This window comes from Botryllus schlosseri, chromosome 14 (genome assembly GCF_051294905.1).
Source record: "Botryllus schlosseri isolate E-star chromosome 14, Bs_hap1, whole genome shotgun sequence".
Lineage (NCBI taxonomy): Eukaryota > Metazoa > Chordata > Ascidiacea > Stolidobranchia > Styelidae > Botryllus > Botryllus schlosseri.
Genome location: NC_137249.1, coordinates 9,890,654 through 9,918,096, shown reverse-complemented (window position 1 = coordinate 9,918,096; position 27,443 = coordinate 9,890,654). Strand labels below are relative to the sequence as shown.

Sequence of the window (27,443 nt, the reverse complement as noted above, 5' to 3'; positions counted from 1 at the left end):
TTCAACGAGGACTTGCAAGGGAATATAAGCTTACGTCTTAACGGTCTAGGCCAGACCGGACAATGTATTCGGCGTCTGAGTGTTTCTACGTTGATATTGAGCAGAGTGTAAAACGGGTTTTTATGCTTGCTACCGATATTACCGCATTAACGAGTTATACAGCAGTAGCCAACACCCCAATCGCACGGATTTGGTTTTTATGATACAATAAACATATGAAATCGAGATGGACCCCGTAGGCTTGCTAGATTTTTTACATCAGACAACGATATCAATTTCAATTTCAATGATTGGTTGAATAAGCACCACTCGCTGATTACCTACATGTAGCGTACTTCTCTCTTGATGTTGTGTGATTGCGGGTCAAGCTTGCAGCAGAGAGTCAATACATATTCACAAACAGAAAGCTGGATATTTCGAGCAAACTTTTGTAACAAAGTAGGTACAATTTTTGAGATTGTCTAGGTGCATGGTCGTTTAGTGTTCATTTTTCATGCTGCCAGCGCCATGCGTAGAGTGACCCGCAGTTGAAATGCAATAAATTTCGACCAAAGATGTCGTAATGACGTGAAAATTGTAATGTGTGAAAAAGGTTACATTGCAGAACCTACCAAGGTTCGTTTGTGAACGTGAACCTCTAAAATTCCGAGGTTTACACGCAGAACGCGAACGTGAACCTCACGTTCACACCATCCCTACCTAATAGCTACATAATGTGGTAAGCACTGCATGCACGCATATCTATTCTATCCAAGTCAACAACCATCGTGGCATAATTTTTACTTCTGTTATTCATTGCCCATTGTACAAAACCAAACACTTGGCACGCTAGAGAGAGGACTTGGTCTTTGAACTCGGCTGTAAATTGGTTCACTGTTATGCGAATATGTCGTGTTTGCATTCCCAACACGCAAGAGAGGCGAAGCGTAACAAAGCAACAACTTTCGAAATCATCGCTGCGCCAAGTTTAGTTACCGCTGGATAGCCAATAGGAGCGAACCCATATCGGAGTATGCCGTCGTTGGGCATTCGCATATTAATTCCACATTTCGCTTCGTATCTTTCCTGTCTCTCCGCAGCGTCGTAATTGCCCAAGGACAATTGGACATATGAGCATGCGGCGCTTGGGCATGCTGCATTTGAGCAAAGGAGTCAATTTTAGGGTTCAAGTTACGTTTAGGGTACTGGTTAGGGTTACGCCTACGATAAGGGTGCATTCTGGGGTTGTTGTAGGGGTTGGTTGGTTTTGAAACTATACAAATTCGTGTGCTCAATTGTCGCAAGGTTCAGTGTCGCATGCTCAACTGTCGTTTCGTTGTGTCGCGCGCTCAAATTTCGAGTAACCTTATCAAATCATGTGATTTTGGATAAAATTAAAATAAAGTTATACCCAAATAAATTATTACCAACGTCGGATGAGTCCAATCTGGTTTTTATGCGGCACCGTCGACGAAATAAATGTAGTGACACCGCTTGGGCCCTATACCTTCAACGTTTCACACTGGATGAATCGGAGGAAAGTGCGACTGATTACTATGGCACTTGGTGTGGCGATTCGAACACGCGAATCCAAGTCTAGTATCAATTGTGATGACTCGGGCGAGTGTAGAGTAGTTTTTTTTTGAAATAACGAAAATAGGTTACCATTGAATTCGGCACTTTGAAATTTTGCGTTAAAAGTTAAATAACTCCTATTATTATGAAAGCGGTGTAACAATATTGCATTGATAAATTCGAGAATGAATGTTTCACTGAATATGCGCGTGGATTTCGATACGGCACTTACTGAATTCGGGACTTTACCCTTGGTTGATTATGTATTAAGGGATTCGGGTTAGCGGTTAGAATTAATGCTTACCCCTGAGTCATATTCTGAATTTCCTGCAGCAGTAGATGTACGATATTGTGAAATCATTACGTATCGACTCGAGTACAGTTTCCACGACCGTGCGGTGAACCAATTTGTATGCGGCATTAGCCAGTATTTCCAGGTGGTTCACATTTCGTGGAGTTTAATGAAATTCAGTGATTGCTCACAAATAAATTAAGCTCGCCTTTGGCGAACGCCTATGTTGTATGCAAAGTTCTATTTCGTCGAAATCTCAATCCCGTTCCGTCGCTGAAAATGTAAACCACCAGTATTCCGTAGAACAAAAGTAATTATATCTCCCTAGCCATTGATTTAAAGGCCGGTCGCTGACTGATGCGTGTAGTCGTCGATTCGTTTGTTTTCTGCCTGCGAAAATGAATAAGAAAATTCGAAGAAATTCGAAATAGGTCAGTCATCTGCTTGGTCGGTAGCAACGATAGATCTGTAAGCGTCTTTCAGCGCGTAGCTCTGTGCGTCTTAGCGGGATTAAAGTTGCTAATCCCGCATGAAGTTATAAACATATCCGTTTCTAGATGGCTGGTATTATAGTGCAATGCTTTCATTGTGCATTGTAGGAATTCCGGTACTTTTTGCCATGCGTTTTGCCGGTATTTGTATATATATAGATATGACGGATTACGGCAATCGGATTGTATTGAGCCAAGATCGACTCTCGGATAGCGCACTCGAGTCGCGATAAATATTCAACTTTTTATCAAAATACACCAACCCAAACTCTGTCAATAAAAGGAGTTCGTGTACCACCTGAAAATATACAATTGAATAGTATATTCATATTGAAATGAAACCCGAATATTTTCGGCTGACACTCGTCAGGGGTAATCGTCAGCAACTAGTAGGGAATAAGAAAGAACATTGTATACGCTCTATCATTCGAAGTTTCATGCTGGTGACGTCATATTTTGTGATTCGATTATTGGTATACAATGTTCTTTCTTATTCTCTACTAGTTGCTGACGATTAACCCTGACGAGTGTCAGCCGAAAATATTCGGGTTTCATTTCAATATGAATATACTATTCAATTGTATCCTGAAGTTCTGTACCTCCAAGAAGCTCTTCACCTTCTTTCGTTTGAAATTTCATGAAGATGGCGTCATATTTTGTGATACGATCGTTGATATACAATGTTCTTTCCAATTCTCTACTAGTTGCTGACGATTGCCCCTGACGAGTGTCAGCCGAAAATATTCCGGTTTATTTCAATATGAAAATACTATTCAAATATTCAATTAAGAAATACTTTATTGTACCACGTATAATATGTACAATTGTACATAGGCTACAATTGTCCAACCTTTGTCGGGAATAACATCGAGTAACATACAACACCACTATATCAGGTATTGAAATACGGCACTGGCGTTAACCAGTCTCCCCGCAGTTAGACTATTGTAACCATATCATGAACACATTCACACAGAGGTGGTCACAAAGTAGTCTGCGTTGCTACTCTAGTAGAAGTAAAAGTAACGCTGTCAATCCCTACTTAATTACATGCATAGATGTAGCAATTCCCGAGACCTGTCAAATTACTAGACGCTTTTCATGACGCTACAAATAACTGCACATACACAGGCTATTCCAGGAGGATTTTATGACACAATTCCACTCAAAAAGCGATGTAGACTATATGGCCCGAGGTTCTTTCTACTTTTGTAAATCTACGAAGTGTAAAAAGCAAGTAGTTTTACCTAAAGAGTGTCCAAGTATGAAGTCGAAGTAGTCAAAAAAATTCGCACTTCAGAAGTAGTACAAGTACGGAAATCCTCGAAAAAGTCTAAGCATATATTTCGTTACTGACCACCTATGTGCATAAGATAGGATTATTGGATGGGATGCACGGAACCTTTTGCCTCTAACATACTGGGAGTATCATGATTATGATAATGTGACATGACGATGGAGTTGTGAGTTAATTTTCGTATAGCCGACAACGTTTGACTTCTCCCGGTTTCAGTTTCAAAGCGTGTGGACCCACATATGTGACATAGGTAGGATATTATCTAGATTTTCGCTAATCCTTATCTGCTTTGTTTCAGGATTCCGCCGTGTTGGTCAACGCCTCTACCTCCGCTGCTCCTCCCGTCTGCACCCCCTGCAAAAGTAAGCGCTTAGCGTAAAAGCATTCTTACCGCCTATACGTGACTGCCATATTTCCGCGACATCGCACGCAGAAGACCCGGAGAATTACGATCCGCAGAAAACCCTGTCCAGCCTCGAAAATGTCGCGTTAGCCATGTTTTGGACTATGTTCGGTTATTCCCAGTGGGCCACCGCCTACGCCACTCTCGAGGGCCATTGCGAGGAGCATAAGATTACGGCGGTGGTTAGTTGACATGTTGTCGGCACGCGTTCGAGATGTGTGTCGCGCGCACGATTGATGTTGGACGTAATTCACGCGTGGTGTCGTGTTGGTTCGTGTGTTCGTTGCTGGGGTGGGACTAACACCGACTGATTCGAATCCTTCGCGAGATTTTGATTATCACTGTCATACCGAGGTGGTCAGTAACGATGTACCTCTACTTTTTCAAAGCAGCCTACTCAAGTCGGTTTTGCGTACTTGCACAACTTATTTAGCGGTTATGATTTTAGACTCATTCTATTTGTTTATTACGCGAACTTAACTTTTTCGCCTTGGATTTTGGAAAGTAGAAAGTGTTATGGGGAAGTTTCCGTCGCAATTGTATGTGTGAATCTTGTCTGTCTATGCTGAAATTATATTCAATGATTGTACCTACTAGGGTCGCCATTGAAGTCACTCGTGCGTTAGTCGTAAAGATGCATTTTGTGATATGGATAGTATATCCAACACCGATTGACTGCCAAAAGCATGTCAACCAGCAATCAAATCTACTTTTCTTAACTACTGTACACTGTACACACGTAATTTCTACTTCCACCCGGGGCCTACGATATCGCAGGCCCCGTTCCATTTGAAGTAATTTTGTCTCATCTGGAAATCGATGTTTATATCTGTATACGAGTAGAAATTTGCTGCGTTACTTCTGTTTCTATTTGAGTATGAACGCTGGCTACTTTGAGCAACTCTGCGTCATACACAATAGATACGACTTTGTAAAGTCAAATATCGATATAAACATTATAAACCATACACATGATCTTTGGTAACCGTTACTCCGCTGTAGACAACGATCTGGGTTCTCGATTCCGATTTTAATGATTCGCATCAAGTAGTGAGTTTCGATAGTTGTTAATTCATCGAAAAGTATCTCCTGTCGTGGGAGCCTTTAGACCTCGATTTTAATTAGCCTTCGTAGCCTGGACAGTGCAGCGCAAAGAATGTGTTTCTTTTTGCCTGCTAATGAGGAATGGGAAATGGGTGGCTGGTGGATTTGTAAGTAATCTGGAATCGGAAAGACGTAAATCCCAACTCGCTTAAGTCGCAATAAACTCGGGTGGCTGGTTACAAACGACTGACGCAATTAGAATGAAGAAATAGGAAGTCGGGTGTTACAATATAAAAAAACGATGTCAGCAAGTTACTAGTTTCTAAAGTTCTGCGTTGTCAAGTCACTGCACTCGAACTGTCACTTACATGAATTTATTACCGTGGAATCTTGAAAGTATTATCTTCGACCCCTGTATTATGAGCAGTGACGTTTGTTCCCGAGATGACCTCGCGGTCAATAAGCGGCTAAGTGACGAAACAAACGAAATCCGAACTGGCATTTTCCACGGGCAAACTGGTGCGTTTTCGAAGGTATATAAACTATAACGAATATTCTCTATAATTATGTTGAGTAATGTTTGGTTGTTGTTCCGTCGCGTGCGCCACTGGACCGTTACCCGCCGCCATAACTCGTTGAGATTTGATTTGTAAAGATTTGATCAAAGCAACGGGCGCGCTGCAACTGGGTCACGACGCGAATGCGCAACATTGCAATCAGTCCACGATCCCCAAGACGGCAACTCTGCTGACGTATGTCGCTGTTATTGCTCGGATGCCGATACTAGCGATGTTTGCACTTGCTATGCATGGACGCAAGACTTGATACTTCGATATCGGATGAAATCGCAAGATTTTAGTCCTCAATGCGTGCGACAGCGAGTTTTAATTATCGGGTTTCTTTTTAAGGAAGTGCGTAACATATTTGCGAATGAAATGGGTCAGTTTTATGACTCATTCTATCAAAACTCTCGCGTCCACCGCTACTCTAACTAAACTATAAATGTTTCTTCTTTTGCTGGGAACATAATTTTTTTAAAGCCGCAGCAATCGTTTACAACGCCGTCGCGTATGACGCTTGTTTCCTTGCCATGTCCTTACGTTCCAACAGGTTCAAGCGAAAACGCCCAAGCCCTGAGCAAAACTCTATTTCATTCGCTCTACGTGATGTTCTGGACGTTATTCGGATACGGTGAACCCATCGAATGGCTTTCAATTAACGACAAGTGCGAAAGTCTCGCCACCACGAGAGTGGTTAGTGGCCCGCTTCGATAAGTTGGCCTTCGCCGTTGTTGTGTGAAGACGCGCTCGTCCGTTGAGTCGGGGGATGCGATTTATCACCAAGCGAGGTTTTGCGGGGGAGTGGTCTACGGATGCAGCACCTTAATGATACCTTATGGTACAATCACATAACCAGACTGTCACGGAATCGTTTGATCAATGCAGTTGAATATATGTCAAAATAGTTTAATGCGGGACTGTCGTCGTAGTTTGTCAAGACTGTGAATAACAGAAATTGGTATATGATAACGAAGTACTTCTAATTCTCCGGAGTACTCAAGTATGTTTTGCCTCTTGTTAAACTTATTCAAGTGGTACTGTTTTAGACTATTTCCATTTCTACTTAAACAGTATACTACAAACATAACTATTAACTTTTTACGCTCTTCATTTTGAAAAGTTTAATTTAGTTCAAATATTGGAAATTGCTAGTTACGGCGTAACTTCAGATTCTACTTGCCTAGCAAGCTGGCTACTTTAACCAGCTCTATGGCTTTACGCAGTAATTTGGCGCTTAGGAATTTTGCGGGTATATACAATATCGCGATGGCGGTCAATCGTCATTCAAAGCAAATTCGTGAAGAAATGGAATAGGAATATAACGATGTGATCGATAAATTTAGCCCGGCAAGGATACTGCAATCCGAAATTGAACCATATCTACCGCAAAACCTTATGCGTTACTTTGTTTCCTGCCTGAGATCAGTTTGATGCGTGCTCTGCTCCTTCATTTATTTTTCTTTCCTCCCGTATCCCCCTTTTTGTTTGTGGAATTATGATAAACAACATCAACAGTCATGAAATGATCCGGTAATCACGCAATGATATTTTAATGTGTGCATACAGCTTGTAGAAGGCGGAAAGCGATGGTTACTCATAGCGCCTGCCTTTTGACCGCATTGTATGCCTGAGAGCAACCACGCTATACACATACAGTTACGTGCGGAGGTCGAATTCAACTCGTTTTTAACTCCACTATGCGACAATTTGCTGTAAAAACAACGATACAACTAACTCAATTACTGTGCGGTCGAAAATTCGCTCGAGCTATAATTTCGCAGTGTGTTTTGCGAAGCGTGATTTTCAATTATCGGAGCACTATTTTTATTGCTGTCTTAAGTGGATTATTTCCAATAATTACGTTTTATGTCTTGTGAAGCATGCTAGTTTTGTGCTTCTCATAACTTGATTTTTCAACCCTATTCAGTATACAGGACACATTTCCGTTGATCGTATTAGGATATTCGGATCTATCATCGCGTGCATTAGTCTGTGCATTGTGCATAGGCTTAGCGTAGAAGTGCAGCAGTCATTCCTGCAACATTGAAGGACTAGTACAAGTACAAGTACAACTATCATGATGATGGATTCGCATCGACAATGCTTTCGTGTGCTGCATTTCACGGTTGTTATTCAATGGAATGTGAATTGTGGTTTGCGTCGTGCTGTGTGCTATTCTTTCGCTTTGAGCCTTCTCGAAATAATGGCATGTCAGCTGTGTCTTACATGTTTTCTAGTAATGTAATCATGTGACGCGTAACACACGGGTATCCTATTATTTTTATGCCGAACGGAATAACATATGTTTAATATTTCCATGGATGAAACATAAATTGATTTCAAGAATTATTCCATCAATGGTTCCGACAATTTGATGATTGGAAGTAGTGTTTGAATGTTGTAGTTATTGCTTAGGAATTGGACACTATGTGTGAAATATGAGACAATAACGACGGCTGGACAACTGGATATGTATTTATCAAAACAGCTTGCATGAACCGTGAATTGAGCGGGCTTGAGTCTTCGCTTCCGTCTATACCCGGGGTTTGATTCAAGTCGAACGCAGAAGTAACACAGGCGGAGAGAACCACTTTGTTTCCAAATCAGACGTATATGAGACGTCCTTTTAACACATCTAGTCGCAAAATTTAATTATATCCTCGTTCTGCCGAAACAGTTCATATACAACATGTACCAAGGAACCGACTCTTTTATAGTCACCGTCAGTACACATTGTACACAATCCTACGCACCGCCAGCAACAAAATCAACAGTATGTCAATGGTACTTTCGTCATATACACACGGATATATTGTTTTATAACACCGATTAATTTTTCCGATACAAAATTCCAAGTACAATAAACCGAAGCCGAATTCCGATACAGGTGAACGTCCGTGGATTACAAGCGCCGTGATAATTTGTTTGTTCCAGGTCGGAACCAGCATTCTTTGTCTGTACCACATCATCGCCATCATCGTACTGGTTAATATGCTCATCGCCATGATGAGCAACAGCTTCCAAAAAACACACGACGATGCCGAGCGCGAATGGAAATTCCACAGGTATACGATCAAATACTTGAGAAGGACTATCCGTCGATTGTTATTTCCCTTCCGATATCAGACTTATCGCCGGTCGTTTCGGAATCATATTCGTCATGACGGCGCTTGGGGATAAATCAGTCTAATTTTCGTGTTGCCGCGGGATAGAACTTCTGTTATCGCGTACTAAATCGATCTGTAGCTCTTAGTGAATCATATCGGTAATAAGTCGTCTATCACAATTAGAGGTACTCCGTGTTTTCATTCCGACTTCTTCACAACCGGTTCACATCCAGAACGCAGTTGTGGCTGAAATTCATACGAAACGAGATATGCCACCCGCCGCCCATGAATATCATCCCGAGGCCGAAGCTGATCAAGAAACTTTGCGTGGCGATCGCCAAAAAATTGAGGCTTTGTCGCAACCGAAACGAGGGAACGAATGCGATGGGAAACGAACAGATGCCAAATCAAGTGCGAATGGTAATACCCTCTCTGTTTTGCGAAGCTCATGTCTATGTTGTTGACCGGAGCGCGATTCGCTGTGACGCGCGACGCTGTTTCGATGTGATGTCACGGTGACACGGTCGCATCCGGTACCTGTTGTCTTCGAGGTTACGGTTCCACGTAACTGATTACTTATTAATGGTAATACTACGGCTGAGCAAAGTCGGGTATTAGGCTTCAAATTCAATCAAATTTTTAATTCAATGTATTGTTAACAATTTCCTGATTTCAATATACCACAAGACTGCGATACAATGAAAGATTGGAAGGTGTCGAAACGACTTGAAGTAGTCTTCGAAATCAGACACCCATCTGTCCTGGGCAATGTAAAAACGAGTTTGGTATCTCTCATAATGACGCCATAAGAGCATGAATGATGCGACATGTTCAATTTTGTATCTTTTACGCTGCTACGGAGAGAACAACGCCATTATACATCACATTAGAGACTATTTGATATTTGCCTACCGTACCTAGATCTTGCATTTGTGACACTGCAGCTGTAATTCACAGAATATCTTTTCTAATTAGATGCGTACATTTGTGCTGTGTTTTAGAATTGGGCGATATGATATGAATAATTATTGTCGTGGTTTTAAGGCTTCCGCGGTGGGAAGAAAATATCGAAACTATAATTCTCTTTGACAAAGTAATTCTCAAGAGAAAAGATGTGTAATGTCAGTACTCTGAAAATCGTCTCTCACTCTTCGAGTCGAGTTATTGCATTTGGTACTTGCTTTGGGTTTGAGTTCTTAAATCATTGTGCCCGTTATTGCTACTAACCGACCCTTGAATATACCCTACGATTTAAACATTTGACTCGTACTGATTGGATCTGTGATATAATCCCAGACGGCGTAATTAGATGTCTGATTTACGAGATCATGAGGGGGGCTTGAACTCATTCATTGGGCAATCAATGACTTCCCCGCACAATGGAATATCGTACGCCTGATGACAGTTAAGCCTGCTCTCTCACGCAGCCATCGCAACATTTCCTAAAGGACTGTGAATTGTCAAATTACGCCAGATAAGGCGTGGGTGGACTTTCAATGGCTCCCGGCGTGTGTGTGAACTGTGAATAGAGTTGGCGCAACGTCGTTTCAGCGGGTTGACAAATTCGATGTGACTGCGTTCAAACGGCAGTCTGGCTGACAGGAAGTCAGTGGTAATTCGATCTTGCATAAACAATGCACTCGCCAGTTTTGAAACGTATTTGCAACTCTTTGCGGCTGGTAAACACCTACTCAACTGTTAACCACACTGCATGCTCTATGTCACGCATGATGCAATTAAAGATGGGGAATATGATTACTGATACGCCAAGCTTTGCACTATGCGAACATTTCCAGTGACGATAGGTTTGTTTGAAGAATTTACAAAACAGTGACGTTACGAGTAATTTAAAGGGTGTAGAGGGGTGTGGTGGTTTGATATTGATTGATGGCAGTCAAAAACGGGTGCCCATGATCCTGATTTATACTGGAGATTACTACAGAATTGAGAATATTTCACGATATTAATGGCGTCACCAATTCAGTGTGACGTCAAAAAGTCACATCCGAAATTTAATAAAGTGATGTACTACAGTGGTTCCTAACGTTTTTATGGTCGCGGCCCAATTTTCCGATTTGAAAATGTGCCGTAACCCGTCTCTGAATTCCGTAAGCTGATTACTAAGTATAAGCTCGCCACCTTCGCAACCCCCTGGTTGAAAACCATTGCTGTATACTAGGCTAAATTTTGCGTTTTGGTTGGGGGTTATAAAGTCACATGCTACATTGTCTTTTTCATTGCGCCGCTTGTTCTAATGTCGGGAAGCCCCTTAAAACATGCGGAAGCGCAGCTTCTAACTTCGCCTACTCTATGTTTGTTTCAAGAACCGGCGGAGAACGGGAATCGATTCGACCAAGATCACCGACACGCTGGCAGGTGCAATGTATGAAGGCGAGACTCGGTACTCCAAGGTTCTAAGACTAGTGGTGATCCGGTACTTGAAAAAGAAGGTTCTCAACAACGAAATGGTGGTGTAGCACATGGCGAACTGTTGCGGTGTCAGGCAATCCGGGTGACTGGACGCATTCACAACTCGACGGGACTGCGGCCACATGTATAGTAGTGTGTTCCGTTGTGGCCATTTCACTCGACCTTCCATAATCAGATGCTTGTGCAAATGTGCAATGACAGTATAGGCTTTCTTTAGAGATTAGGTTCAAGGCATGCCAACATGATCGCGTCGAGCGTGAGACCTGTACATTGTACAATTGTACGTGTAGGTACGCCTGTAGTCGAATTCCCTAATATGGATTTTCGACTGACGCGGTTCAGATTCAGAATGCACGATGTGTTTTTTTGTTCTCTATACGCTCTAGATATAATTGTCTTTATCAATTAATTTTTCCCGGTTGATAATATATACTTTCAAAAGCAGGAAACAAAGCAAAAGGTTTTGATATGGTTTACCGATGTGCTGTGTTACTAAGGCAGTGAGGTGATTTTTTTCGCATAGAAAGCCGAACGCGCACTGCTCTTGTATCAGGCGATGTTATATTTTCCCATCATAAATGTGAGGTTGTGTTCGTATTGTATATTTTCATATTAAACTGTTCAGACCTCTGGCGTGGAGGACGGGGGGGGGGGGTTGCTGAATATATCCACATACGATATAACGAATCCATCGCAAAAGCCAGTTACAGATTTAAAAGAAATCTATTTTGAGCCATGGATGAATTTAGAGCCCGATCGATATTGGATTTTTTTAGCCGATCCCTGATAAATCCGATACTTAGCACCTTCACCAAAAATCCCGATATTAAGATATTCTGTCGATATTCAAAAGATATGCCATCTAGCTTAAAGCGAATTTCCAAAACTTCATAGCATTTATATGAGCAGCATATGGTCATGAGTAAGCTATAAGAAGTATAGCAATATTCCCAGTTTATAGCGGTCTTAGAGTTCTCCGACTCCCTACTATAGCCTACCATGGTGTGTCGTCACGAAAATTGGCGATATTTTTTACCTCTAATTACCGGTTACGATATTTCTTTCAAAGTGTGATATCGACTCTATATTATCGGCGAACAATAATAGTAGGACGTGCGCCAGATCCGTGCTCTTCAACCTTTTTTAGAGTGGTGCACAGGGTTGTAATGACTCTAGTCACGATTTTCTGATGAATCGACTTGACTCAAGTCATTGTCTCAAAATACGGAAATGACTCGAGACTCAGACGGTTGAGACCGATTTTTGATTGTAATTTCGAAAAACAGCAATGTAACCACCCTGTTGGGATTTGGTCTATTGGTACTGGGTACTTGAAAATGCGACCAAAAACTGTTAAAAGTGAGGAAAATTGAAATATCATAAATGCGAACCATTCGATATCACCTAACAAAGGTATAAAAAGTGAGTTTAACAAGGGTTTAACTGGAAGCTCAGCAGTCAACATAATGACTTGGACTCGGACTCGAGTCATAATACCATGACTCGGACTTGACCTTCGACTCGCTGACTTGGACTTGCACTTGACTCGGTGGTGAATTGAAAATGACTCGACTTGACTCGGAGCCTTGTGACTTGTTTACAACCCTGGTGGTGCACCCTTTAAAGTTGTAGCTCTGACTCATGCACTCCTGTCAGTTCAAGCTACATAAACTGCATGTGTGAACTAAAAAAAAGGTCATCAGTCTTATCATCTGTCTGTCAAATTGTCAGATATCGGTGTTCATACTGCTTAATATATGTGTACCGATTAAAAAAAAAGATCGCCACTTGCATCTGTCTATCAAATATTGGTCCATTGCAGAAGCTGCTGGTTACTGAGATGAAGTCGACAAAGTCACGAGTTTCACCCGCAGGATATAAATCACTGATTTGGAGTGCAATGTTTCTCATGCACCCTTTTGTACTGGTACCAGGGCCGTAACAGCACTTCGTCAGCCCCCCCCAAACGTTGGTCTTGGGGCCCCCACAGGGCGAGAAACCTAACTTCTGGGGGGCTTCGCCCCCCAGACCCCCCTCAGGCTCTACGCTGTTTACCGCTACCTGACACCTACATTGGGTGTCCGTTTAGTGTGTCAGCTTTACTCGGCTGACCGCGCGAAGCGCGAAGAAATTTCTATAATTCATGACTGAATCGGTCAATATGATCGAGACTTGCATATATATTGCTATTAATTTTTACCCTGTCTCTGCTCACGTAATCTGATTTACCGGTAGAGCTGAGTGAGGTGTGTTTGAAAAGGTAGGAACCCTCAATAATAGTTGAACATCTCCGGGTGTATACCCGTTGACAGGAACGAAACAGCACTTCGTCAGGCCCCCAAAAAAACTTGAGTCATGGGCTTCCATTAGGTGATAAACCGTCCTCCATCACGTTGTTCACTTTTACCACGAAGTTATAGTGGTACCGTTTCGTGAGCCGGCGCCATGCGCGAAAATTTTCGATAATTCATGATAAATCGGTCAATAAGATCGGAAATTGCATATATATTGCTATAAATTTCTTGTCCTCTCTACTCATATTTACCGGTATAGCTTAGTGAGGTGTCTTCGAAACTGTAGAGCCCGTAAATAATAATTAAACATATTCGGGCGGGCGTACCCGTAGGTATGACTTCGTTACATGATGTTATTTCGTGACCTCCTGTCGGCTATATCAAAAAATATAGAATCGCCCAAACGTACTAAACTAAAAGTACACACGATTTCAAATTGGTATTTCTTCATTGTCATATAATTTTTCTCTGCGGGATGGTATTTGTCTTCTAAGGTTCAGGTTGCCAAGACATTCGGCGCCAGTCATTCAGGCGCCTATGGACAATCATACCTATGTGTAATTTGTATATATAACGAAGTTCAGGTCGCTCAGCGCGAAAATTTTTTGAAAAAGTTGCACAAATTTTCATAAAATACTCTATAATTTATGCTAATTCATGAAATAATTTTGGGCCCCCTTCGAGCTCGCCCCCCCAATTGGGGGTTTGGGGTGCGGCAGTTACGGCCCTGACTGGTACACCCCATGTAGTTTTCATGCACCATGTGGTGCGCCGGGCACACCGGTTGAAGAGCACTGCTGTATACTATAGTTAACAGCGGATTGGTGATCTTATACTATGCAATATATGCCAGTTAGCTCAAAGGTAGCTCAACATGCAAAACCCGACTATCATGGTCGTTATGGGTAGGCGCACGTAGATGTCGAACGATCGAAGTGGTCGCAAGAGTAGTTATCACGCAAGTTTAAATATTTATACGTATTTTATTCAATTAAATATAAACAGGCCTAGCCCCCCCCCCCCGACTCAAAACAAGTATATCTGTACAAAAGGCCATTTGCATACTCTTCTTCCTCGAATGTCAATCGGCAACTGCCAAAATAACAGATATATTTACGCGCTTGACGCAACGTGACGAATAGGGAATAGGCCTATTGAACGCGATGATATTTTTCTGTCATCGTGAGGCTAGAAATGTCATCATCATGATTGTATTAAGATTTTAATGTAATCAATACACCACAACATTGCGATATTATGAAAAGATAGTAGGGTCCCGAAACGACTTGAAGTAGTCTTTTAATCAGACACCCACCTTCGCCTACGAAGCATGTAAATAAGAGGAATGCACAGTTGTACTTTAGAAATTAAACTGGAACGGCAACGACCGATTTTGCAGCTTCGTTCCGCTTCGCCGAGGCTGGAGTGGAGAATTGTTTTGCGTAAGCGACTGTAGGATTTCAGGCAATCCAAAAGCTATTTTCCCGCGCGCAGAAATTACTGAATCTAGTCTTGATCGAAAGCTACTGTTGCACCAATTCCGAAAATATAAATTAAAACAATGATCAGGCACTGATCCACCTAGAATCCGACCTCCAAGTCTGAAATATCGGCATTGTTCAGAACAATCGGGTAACCGCAACACAATGGCCATAACGATGACCCGTTGCGACTCTCCGATAGTTCGAACAATGCCGATATTTCAGACTTGGAGGACGGATTCTAGGTGGATCAGTGCCTGATCATTATTTTATTTATATATTCGGAATCGGTGCAACAGTAGCTTTCGATCAAGACCAGATTCAGTAATTTCTGCGCTCGGGAAGATAGCTTTTGGATTGCCAGAAATCCTACAGTCGCTTACGCAAAACAATTCTCCACTCCAGCCTCGGCGAAGCGGAACGAAGCTGCAAAATCGGTCGTTGCCGTTCCATGTTTAATTTCTATAGTTGTACATTTGGTAAAAGAAAGGATAACATAAAAGTAAACGACGTAAATGAATGCTGGAGTGAGCAATTGTGAAAAAGAATCACTTTTAGGAGGCTACTTCTGGTGGTACTAGAAGTTGTCATTCTTTACTGATGGTGCCTTCTCAGTTGCGGCCTGGCCCTTTATAACCCTGCAATATAGTTATAGCCTACCATTATCGGGCCTATACCATATTCTACCATTGCCCACGGTCATGATTATTGATTATGAAAGACCATAACCTCCCAAACTGGGGGACGCGTAACAATTTTCGACAGTCGCGCTGGGGCGCAGAGTTTATCAATTTAACATATAGGCTACCTGTATGCTTTACTACACAACAAATTATACAGTGGAATGCCCAATTTAGATAATTTACATAGGCGCAGATCAGTAATTGTGTTATACAATGCAATCTCGCGAGTCGGCCATAGATGTTCCTACGTCGTAAATGATTTTTTGTAGTTTGAATATTAATGATACGAATGTATTTCCGGTGATCATACGCAAGACTGGTTCGTAGCAGTGGGCATTGAAAATCGCATTATGATTATGAAGGCTGCCGGGAAAGGATGGTATTTTGGTTGATGCAGTATCGTGCGGTCCAGTCGGTTCGAATAACATGTCTCGATCACTGTGATTTGAATGATGTGCTGGAAAGATTAAATGCATTCTTATTATGTGTCCTGCAGCTTGCATATACAATTTGATCTGAGATTCTAAGAAAAGTTATGTAAACACCATGCTCTGCCTACCAGAGCAACCGCATATCACACCCACACCATCCAGCACACCGCAGTGAAGATTTGTAGCTTCTAAGCTACAGTTCTCTCGTATCCGCAGCCTGGAAAAACTTCATGTTGTGAAAAAAGGTTCGGTGTCGCTTCCAACTGGATTTTGCTATCTCGCGTTATTATTGCCGAGATGAGCGAGCGGTGAATTGTTGGTCACGGCTTGCATGAGAAACTGTAACTCAAAGTAGTAGTCGGTAGTAGTATGTTAGTAAGGGATGACGGTGTGTCAAACTTACGTGCTAGGCATAGGCGTGAAAGCCACTCGAAAGATTTGAATTAGTCAGGTCTGTTGTGCGTACCGGTATATTAAACTTTGACTGTGTTTACAAGGCTTCATTCCAGTCGTATGTCAGGCGAGCCAGCGTTTATCGTTGCTCGCTCGCTATATATAAAGTTGGGTGAGCCAGAGTGAAGTTACTGATATATGTAGTGATTTATACGACATTTTTATATGTATATGGTCAATAAGTGGACAACTACTGAATTCCTTGTAGGAATTATTGATATTCCCAGGGAAGTCTTGCCTGCCATAATGTAGAGCGCGAGCATCAAGGCATCATTCTGCAACTGATGACAGAACCGCATTAGTGTATCTTAGAACTATGTAGAAAAATATTAGTGGCCATGTTCGAGGTAATATATTTTTACGCTTCCTGATCATTGCTATGCATTGTTTTGTTGTAATTTCTGGGTAATACAGGCTAAATGTAATTGGATATAATATGCTAAACTTGATGTCAGCTACTGTGATTTCTATTATGCCGCCACTTTCTGTCTGAAGTAATTGAATGCTGTAGCTGGTTATGACTTATGCGAATCAAACCACATAGTTGTATCTCCCTGAGGTTAATCTGATGGAGCCATGTATTGTAATCTGATATTCCTCCGGGATTTGCACATGTCTGGTTATCTATTGATTGTTATAGGCTGCTAGTACTTATTACTTATTTATTGAGCAATATATAAAGTATAAAAGATGATTAGGTACTGTAATTGATTGATCTTGACAATGTCTGAACTGCAGTTTTGATGATAGTGTTGTTGCTTGTTTGCTATGGGCAGGATATTTATAATTCTGATCATTTCCTTAGTTATGATATCAGTTAGTGAAGGGCAAGTCTGCTGTAATCTGTCTGGAATATATCCACACCATATTTTAATTTAGTGACTGAGAGTCATGATGTTCTTGAGTCAAGCCTCGACCTCGCGTGGCAATTATTTGCTTGAGATTTGAAGTGTCATTTCATATTGAGTAGCCTGCAACTATATGTCTCGAACATTATATGACTTATAGATATGCCTGTGGGACATGATTCTTTGAAACCGCCTGATTAACAACTGTAACAATGACATTTTCTTACAGACGATGTAAAATTGAATGTTGACTTCTACGTAGTTTAGGCCATGGATGGTGTTGGGACTTGATTAGTTTGTATTTGCTTGAAATTTGCAAGACTTTCAAAGAACTGGAGCTGTGAGTCTGTCAACCTCACACATGTCAGTTCAGTTATGTTCCGGTATCCCTTGGCATTTTCTGCCTATCTGTCTGGGAATAACCTCAATCATCGGGATTCTATCGACATATTTCATCGCTAAAAAGAATTGTCACATCGAAAAATGGCTATTGCCGTACGTCAGTTACACTGGAACAGAGCATCCAGAATCCAGTATTTTCGGGCTGATTCTCAACACCGAAGGCTTTCTTGGAATTTTGATAGTCATCCTTGCGTGGCGTTTAATCAGGCATTTAAACTTGAAGAATGAGACATTGAACAAGATCACGCTGATAACGGGATTCTTGGGCTGTTTTGGCGTCGTCATAGTGGCTAATTTTCAAGTGAGCAAGAACAAAGTCCCGCATTACATCGGTGCTTTTTTGGCTCTCTGCATCGGAACAATATATTGCTCCCTGTCGAGTTTTCTTACTTTCAAGATCCGGAAAATCACGCCTGGATTTTCGCGCGTTGTGTGCGTGGTTCGATTTGTGACTGCGGCCTTGATGGTGTTGTGCATCGTAAGCTTGGTGATACTTTATCTGATGCGATCCGCCACCAAAATGTCATACGAGGAGAAGTATGGAATTGGCACTTGGTCTCCGTTGCTAGCATTTAAGTTCGCTAATGGGAGCTGTGTGCCTATCAAAGAATCAATTCCAATTATCAAACAGTATTTGGACCTGGCCATGTCTATCAGTGAGTGGATGCTCACCGTTTGCCTCCTCTTCAGCCTGTCATTGTACGCATACGAGTTCAAATATTTTGACAGAGTCAAGATCGTTCTAAAGCGTGGCAGTAGCCCGTTAACACGATCATCCTTGGACAAACGTGCCGACCATGTTACTTCCATCCAGCACATGCCATTAATGAAGCGATGTCATTCCTCCTCAAATGATGTAACACGCCAGGAACACTGTGATCTAACGAACATATCTACTGGAGACTCGGACAATGATACCGTGTGCGACGGCTGTGGATTGTCGAAATTTAAAAACAACAATACAGAACTGAAGAGTCCTCCAATTTATGATTGTACAGACTCTAAAACTGTGTCGAAATCGCTTCCCGATATCTCCAGGTATATGTGCGATCGTAGGTGATAATTTCTGTTGCACAAACTGATCGTTATAATCCATTTGTCTTCATTTAAATGTTGCACGTTTATATATACTAGACCTTTTTGATACTAATTTCGCCTCTACAATTACGTTGATGCATTGTTAGGTAAGTGTTAGCAATGCAAAACCTTCTTGTAAGGTACCATTTGTTTATATCAGTCATTACTAGTGTTCTGGCGTGTTCGTGGTGTCAATGATTGAAGTGCATGCCGGGTAATTAGTGCTGCACGATATTACAAATTCTTCTGGGGTGCTTTGGGAAATCGACGATATGACATCGCATGCGGCACTTTGGCTATGTAACAATTGTACGTTGTTAACTGATACCCGATTATGCTTGACTGGTTAAGCTGAGTTCCCACTGTCACACCCGTGACCATTTCTGGCTGAAGATTCATTGTATTTTTCTTATGGCTAAAAGGTCTGACTCACGTGCTTTCTCCGTGCGAGAACAGGCTTGGCGGAAGTGTTGTGAGCGCAATACCTGTCCGATTTGGTTAGGCACACTCAACGCGCAGTGGAAAGAATATTTCAACGACTCAGCTGGTTAAAACCCTTCGATGAAACACAGCTTTAGGTCAATAGCATGAAATACTTTCGCTGTCGTGTTAAAGGCCCTTGAGCTGGATTCTAACCATTGTCGCATGTAGCGGGCTTGTAAATCTATAATTCTTACGCTTTGGAACCTATTTTCTTTCGCTTCGTCATGCCAACGATTTGCTTCTTTGTATCTTTAGTTTTCTACAGTATTAGTGCTGGAAGCGCTTTTATCGGGTGTTAACGTTTAGCAATCCTATCTTTCTAATGGTTTGTGCCTCTGCCTTTTATTTGCAATCCTTTTTCACACCATCGCAATAAATCAACAATTTGTTATTTGACAAGTCAACGATAAACCAGACGCCAGTTAAACCGTATGTTCTTTTAGCATCAACTTTGCTTTCTCGATAATGATCTTCCAAACGCAACCCGTCGTTTCAAACATATTGCGGATCCAGTAGCAATTTTCCACTCTTTCCTAATATAACCAACAGTGCTCGCGCTGTAAGTACATATCCTATTTGTTTGAGTCTTGACCAATATTACTTGTTCCGCATTGCTACTTCATAGCGAACGAGGTTGAGGAAATAAAGATGACGACATACCGGTAATAAGTGGCGCTACTGGCGAATGAATATCACTGCTGCGTTTTTCAATTCGCGCGTAACATCTACGTGATGCGTACAAACACAAGTATTTCAAGCTCACATGGATTATTGCTTTTTATATTACTTCCTCTGAAATTTATTTTTATTGTATTCTATTTTTGCGCTCGATTGCCGCGTTTCTGTCGCTTCCTTGACACGTGAAATGCATTATAATATTTCGTTTGTTTTGCTTTTTTTCTGTCTTCACTGGAATTGCGATATCAGTGGATATATTTTCGTTTCGAAGAATACATGGATGAACTACTCAAAGACTTGTTGCGAAACAATTGTGTATAGCACTCCAGTTTGAAGCGTCGGTTTGTATATCATAGCGCGATAAGTGACCGGCAGTCATACTTTTGAGTGTCAAACATACAAGGTACAATGAAACGGTAGCAAGGAGTCGAAACGACTCGATGAAGTCTATTAATCCAACCCATATAGTTATCAAAACGAGAAACATAAAATGAGGTATATATAGCGCCACATGCGGAACAAGAAATGCACAAAATTAGCTTGAGCAGTCAATCGGAATGAAGAAGCAGGTATAGGCAAAATGTCAAAATGAATGTAATCGATTACGATTACTCTTGAATCACGCTCTTACGATTACAGCAAAATCAGGAAGTAGTCGATTACGATTCATTTGGAAAAGTAATCACTATTACATTTATTTCACTTCTTAGAACTTATCTTTGTAGTGAAGGACAATATTGCGATGAAAAGGGCTCCTGAGAGAAGGACATTCTTTTTAAATTGACCTTCATGACGTTATTTGCCGTCTATGTCATAATATGCCCATTCACTGCAACTCATTGCTAAAATTTTCATCATTTCAATGCTAGGCTTACCATATTTCGGAAATGAAAAAAGAGGACACTTTTTCAGAAATTTCAGACACCGGTAAATTTTTCCCACTTCATGATCGGTTGACTAAGAAAAAAAAAAAAAAAAAAAGGTCATCACTTCCGCTCAGAGCTCAAACTCACGTTTTTCACTTGCCAGATGACTAAAAAAAAATTTAAAAAAAAGTCATCACTACCGCTCACAGCTCAAAATCACGTTTTTCACTCCACATTGCCAGGTGGATGACTAAAAAAAAAGGTCTTCTTATCGCTCAGAGCTGAAATCACCGCTTTTCCCTCCGAAATACCCGCCGGAGCTTCACTTCTGCGCTAATTTGCGGCATATCACTCGCAATTTCCTCTAAATCTGACCTAAATTTTCAAAAAAGAGGACAAAATCTCAAAAAAGAGGACAAAAGGGCGTCCTCCGAGGACACTTTCAAAAAAGTCAAAAAAGAGGACAAATCCTCTTAAAAGAGGACGTATGGTAAGCCTATTCAATGCACCACAAGACTGCGATACAATGAAAGGTACGCAGGTGTCGAAACGACTTGGAGCAGTCTTCGAAATCAGACACCCAGCCATGGCATGTATGATAGAAATAATCACTTCGGTGCCGGCCAATACCGTGTCATAGCACGCCAAGACATGCTGCCAAATAAAGACCTTGGCCGAAACGTTGTGTATTTGTCCATAGCCGCGCTGGGTGGTATCGACGAATAGTCATCTCAATCTAAAATATAGATGTCAGCCTGGAACCCACTGAGGAAAATGATGAGCCCCGTGTACAAATAACAATTTCTGTGCGCGTCTCACAAAAGTCTTTATTTTAGTTTTCCTTTAGTCTGCTACGGTTGGGCGACTCCAGTATCGCGTGACTACATAGCAGACGGGAGGTCACGAATTAAAAACATACAATAAAGTGATAATACCAACGGACACGCCCGAAGATGTTATAGTTAAATGCCCTAAATTGTCGGGCACGACTTGACACACAGCGAATCCTATTGCATCAAAACATGTCTTCCAGTTGCTGCGAAAATCCCGATCGTGAAATGGGGTCTGGAGGACGAAGTTTTATTGATCACCCTATTGGTGGCCCGGGGGGGGGTGAAATGCTGTTTCGGTCCTGATTCTAGCTGCAATCCACGCTAACACGGTGTGTAAGCGGATGACTGTAGTGTCTTATCCAAATGTTGAGAGTAAAGAATTGCGAAATAGCGATTGGTGCCCGTTTCAAGTAGGGCCGTATGAGAATAAGATAAAGTAAACATATAGTATTCTGTCTACTATCCCCTTATTACAGATATTCCGAGCTGTCATTGTACGAGTAACGGCAAATAACCACTCGGTTTTGATATTTCATAAGCAGTCTTCGCTTTTTAATTCTTCGATGGAAAAATCGTCATGTTTAATTTGACGAGTACAAAATATCAAATCTTTCTCTGGTGTTATAAAATAGGCCTACTGCTCGCCAAGCATCAACGATCAAACTGCGTTAACTAAGCATAACAAAACATCAATACATCCGATACTATTTGAAACAAGTCAGAGTGGTGATTTTTATCCTGCTGCGAGGTAATGGCGTCTGAAGTGTATTGATAACCTGATATAAGGCATAGCGGGTGTTCTTACAATCACACGTACTTATGTAGGCCTACATAGAATATCTATTTACTACGTGTGGATAATTCGTTACACAATGACGAGCCAAGTCAATACTTGTGACGCAATAATGATCAGTGGCATTTGAAAATACGTTTCTGCTATGAAACCTCTGTTATAAATCGCACTCTGCATTGTTCACGAATGCTCAGTTGTTCAGTTTATGTCGTAGTCCTTGCACAAATAAAAAGTAATCGTTCTTTCTCAAAGAAATCGATTAGATATGTGAAGTAGTCGTTTACGATTGCTTCAGATATTTTCCGAATGAAATCGATTACGATTACGATTACCAATTACGATTAACCATACGTCTGCCCTCAGCTAACTCTCGAGAACTTCATGACTATTATTTTCTTTATTCACAGTAAGAAACTGGACTATTATTATTATTATTATTATTGATACATCACAGTGGCGCTTATCGCTTTTTCAAGCTATGTGCTGCCACGTCACGAATTGTGGTAAATGTTCAAGTGTCTTTGCCTTTCATAATCTTGGGGACGGCTTTCATTCTCTTCTCCCAGTCAATCTTCAGTCACTCTCACTAGCATGCGTCCCCCGCGTCGTCTCAGCTGCCGACTTCTAGCACGGCTCACTTTCGGTCTGGGCTTTTCAATGCACTACCGTAGTAGTAAGATCGGCGATGAGGAGCCCAGAGAAACCTACGACACGTAGAAGTTGGTCAGAACCGGGATTCGAACCCACTTCCATTGGTGTCGTGGCTGCAGTGCGTAACCAACTGCGCCACTCGCTTCCCAACTTCATGACCAGAATTGTCTCGGAACTGTGTGGCATGGATCGAATAAGAAATCACTTTCATCAGCTCTACCAGTAAATCTAATCACGCAAATTGTTCATATGTATTATTTTGTAATTCGACATGACTATGAGCGACGATGACGGCCTTGAATTTACTTTAGCACAAACGATATTCCACCCAGAAGTGACAGTATATGGAACAATCGCTATAACGACATTGAAATTTTATTTGTTATAGTGATATCGAAAATTCCACCTTAACCCGATCGAAACGGCCGGCCTCAAGTCCAAATTTCAATGCATTTAGTAAAATGTTCATAAAATCCGAACCACGGGAGTTGAACCGACACCCAATATATCGCTGTAATCGTGAAACAGCCGCCTAACCAACTGAGCTACTCTCAAAGCGAGAGAGAAACAGGTGATGCCCCTATACCAAGAAGTGTTCTCAACTTTTAGAAAATAAAAGAGAATTTGATTTTTGAATTTGCGACTACGTCATACAAAGACCTGCTCGGGATAGAATCATCGCCTGACTGATTTCGCAAGGATATCAGGATTCTAAAATGACCTGAGTGAGGTTCTTACGATAATACAATCGAGAGTAACGACCGCTGATATAGCGATGGCTACAGTTGGATATAGCGCGATTGATGCCAGGCGTCTCGCATTCGGCGCACATACACGCGCCGTGAGTTATTCTAGTATCGACGACGTTCAATGATTCATTTCACCGCGCCGGTGTATATATTAGCTTTGTACGAGTTACTAAGTACTAGATAGTGCTTTGTCGAAACACACCTTGCTCTTGTATAACAACTAGAACTGAATATATAGTGGTTGGATTGACAGTTAGTCATACCTGCAATATAAAATACAGTGTTTCACTGATATTTTACTGGGCATTTGAAAAAAGATTAGGTCATATTATGCAAGCCTTTTATCGATAATCGTGATGTACACAATCGCTTTGAGACAAGGGCTGTCTATTGAACAAATAGGCATTTTAAAAACCCAGTGTTCACGACATGCGCACCGCAGCAATCAGCTTCGAAGTGCACAACTCGACCGCTGACTCTACACACCTATTTTATTCGCTAATTTGACAATGGACATTGGACATTCAGCCATATTTTGCTTTTGTTCTCTACCATGGGCCAGATCTGAAACATTTTCACCAGAAGTGAAGCCATTTACGGACAAAACTTTGCTGTCATATCGATTGCGCGTTGGAGATCTTGTAGCTCGTTGCACATTATCATGCTGGTAATGCTGTATTAGTATAAAAAGCAGCAATCGATATGCGTAATCTGCAACAGCGAATCTGCGCTAATCACAACAGCAAATACATTACCGCGTGTTATTGTTTGGGTAATAACATAGTATCGCGGACGTTCAAATGATTCATTTCACAACGTCGGTATATGTAATCGCTTGTCTATCCTTTGTACGAGTTAGTGCCATGTGTTGAAACTAACATTGCTGTTGTACAACACGCGCATCGCAGCAATCAGTTTCGAAGTGCGTTCGTGACCGCAGACTCTACATACCTCGATCCGCTAAATTGGAAATCGACATTCAACCATATTTTTGTAAAAGAATTTATTGCATGGCGCAATATATCATGAAATAATGCACCACGTGTGTAATGCAATAGCAAATCGAAATAATAACAAACCAGCACATCTAGCACCAACACATGGAAAAACGTAAGAAACCATTATAGCATTGGCAACTGAAGTTATTGCAATTATATTCGTTGCCCACACTGCAATGATAATAGGTCAACTGCTTTGACAGAGTTACGCCGAATTTTCTTGCCTCTCTCGTGAATCATGGACGAATAAAATACTTTGAATCAAGAAAGTGCTTTGATTAGATGGAACCGGGATTTGATGCCTGGCTTTGCTGGTCGTCAAATTTTCATAAATGACCTGCGCGTTGTGGACGGAAATCTCGAGCAGACACGAAAATACCTTTCAATACCAGAATCGCGACCGGAGCATTGATGTGCCAGTGCATTTCTTTTTATTCGCTACTACGGGAAATACGTGAAACATTTCCACCAGAAGTGAAGCCATTTACGGACATAAATTTGCTGTCATATCAATAGCGGAGATCTTGTAGCTCGCTGAAGAACATTATGGCAGTATTGGTGTATTAGTATGAATAGCAAAAATATTCAATATGCGTAATCTTCAACAGCAACAGAAAATACATTGCTAAAACCCGCGCATGTTATTTCGTAACATAATTTTACTTCCAGTTCGAAGAATCTTCTGTGCGACTAATTTTTGATTATAAGTATTCCAATAGATGGGCAATGGGCATAACCAGCACATGTTAGGAGAAAAGATCTGCAAATGAATTTGATGTCTCGGAGATGCGCTGATTTAGGTCACGGGCGCTGGTTTATCTCACGCGCGCACATTCACGCGAACGTCGTGGCGAATTGTATTTTGCGCAAAACGTTTTTATGTATTCAATCTGCATTTTGAACAGGCTTCGATAGTATAAGATGTTATTTATGGCTCGACGTATGCGTATTGATAATAGCTATCCATCTGTTATAGTTGTTATTGTCTACGACCAGAACAACCCAGGAAATTTTGGATTAAGTAAAGCGTGTTCGTGAAAATACGCTCAGTAATCATTAATGAGTGTGCCGTTTCGATCGGGTTAATTTGCCAACAGCAATGTCGGTTCAAGTAGGGTATTTGAATAATATTTGAATTAGTATCCTATAGTAGTTTCGATATTCAGTTTCGATTATAGCATCCTGCCTCCTGCGCTGTTGTGTGTGCTATTCATAAGTAGGCTATCGTTATCGTATATAGCAGCGGTTCGCAAACTATTTTTTGTTGTCGGTGTAATTTGAAAACTTGTACTCCTGCGTCACCCTACAAATGAATTCGAAAGTTAGAAATTTCACGTACATTAAAAACGGTATTACATAATCCAGCGCGTTTAAACTCGGAACAATGTCCTTCCTGCTCTTCGCACAATTTATAAAACCGAGGTGTAATGTTTGTCATCCGAATCGTCAGTTCAATTCAGTTTATTAAGAATTTTATCAAATCAAACACCATAACATTCCGATAATGAAAATATAGAAATAAGGAGTCGAAACGACTTGGCGCAGTTAATCATTCTAACACGCCCCTGACCGACAAAAATCCCGCGTTCGGTGGAGCTATTTCGATATGATTACTATTACCGCATCAAAAACGAATTTCGCAGAAGAACGGTGCTACAAACGTTATAAGAGAAAGGGATTGAGATTATTATCAATTCATCCAACCCCAACCGAAAAGAATAGAAAATAGAATCACCGCGTGACAATAATACTAAATTGAACATTTGAACTTGACTGTACAGGGCAGGGTATGACCGTGTGACTTCAGTAGAGGTTAATTGGCATAATCATAACCTGATTTGGAAAGGACCAGTATTATATCAAAATTTGATTGTCGTTGAGAATACACTACTCAGCCGTAAGCATTTGATGCTCCGGCGTCTTCTAGCGGATGTTTTCAATTGTCCATTCATTCAAATTCACGATAGCTTACTCTACTTCTTATTAACAATATCAACTCCCAATTCAACTGATGATAAAGCAATCAATAATGAAACCCATTTCCACACATTTGACTCTAGTCTAAATAGTAGGCATCAATTTGGGCTGCATTTGAAACAAAAATTATTGTAAAACAAACATCTCTGAAACATGGCCCTTGTTTCAAATATGTTTATTGTATTTATTTGTGTTATTCAGTTCAGTTCAGTTTATAATAGGGTACCATATTTTGGAAATCTGAAAAGAGGACACTTTTTCAAAATCTTCAGCATTGCAATACCGGAGGAAAATCCTGGGAAAATGGTAAATTTTCCCCACTTCGTGGTCGATTGCCTGAAATAAAAAAAAAATTAAAAAGGTCAACTTTCCGGCTCAGCTCCCGAAATACAGTTTTTTTTCATTGGTTGACTAAAAAAAGGTAAACTTTTCGAATTGTGCCCTATATTTAACCAAAATTCTCAAAAAAGAGGACAAAATGTCAAAAAAATAGAACATATTTGGGCGATCTCCGCGAGGACACTTTCAAAAAAGTCAAAAATGAGGACAAATCCTCTTAAAACAGGAC

At 41.1% G+C, this 27,443-nt stretch overlaps 3 protein-coding genes across 5 annotated transcripts in view; 2 read left to right on the top strand and 1 right to left on the bottom strand.

Annotated features, from left to right (window-relative positions):
• LOC145456288 (short transient receptor potential channel 4-like) overlaps window positions 1–11,637 on the top strand; it is a 48,124-nt gene extending 36,487 nt beyond the window's left edge. Inside the window, exons 16-20 of one of the 3 annotated variants that reach the window (XM_080334367.1) lie at window positions 3,933–3,996; window positions 4,068–4,219; window positions 8,576–8,706; window positions 8,982–9,168; window positions 11,073–11,637. In XM_080334367.1, the coding sequence (XP_080190493.1) occupies window positions 3,933–3,996; window positions 4,068–4,219; window positions 8,576–8,706; window positions 8,982–9,168; window positions 11,073–11,225 (687 nt within the window). In that variant the 3' untranslated portion in view covers window positions 11,226–11,637. Of the gene's footprint in view, window positions 1–3,932; window positions 3,997–4,067; window positions 4,220–6,191; window positions 6,335–8,575; window positions 8,707–8,981; window positions 9,169–11,072 lie in introns of those variants that run through there. The other 2 variants (XM_080334368.1, XR_013920555.1) reach the window with 2 other exon arrangements.
• Window positions 1–27,443, bottom strand: part of LOC145455033 (signal peptide, CUB and EGF-like domain-containing protein 2) — a 169,491-nt gene that overhangs the window by 61,762 nt on the left and 80,286 nt on the right. The window lies entirely within an intron of this gene.
• On the top strand, window positions 16,364–20,302 carry LOC145456287 (DNA damage-regulated autophagy modulator protein 1-like). The gene has a single exon (XM_080334366.1). The coding sequence runs from the start codon at window positions 17,730–17,732 to the stop codon at window positions 18,828–18,830; it is 1,101 nt and encodes a 366-aa protein (XP_080190492.1). The 5' UTR covers window positions 16,364–17,729; the 3' UTR covers window positions 18,831–20,302.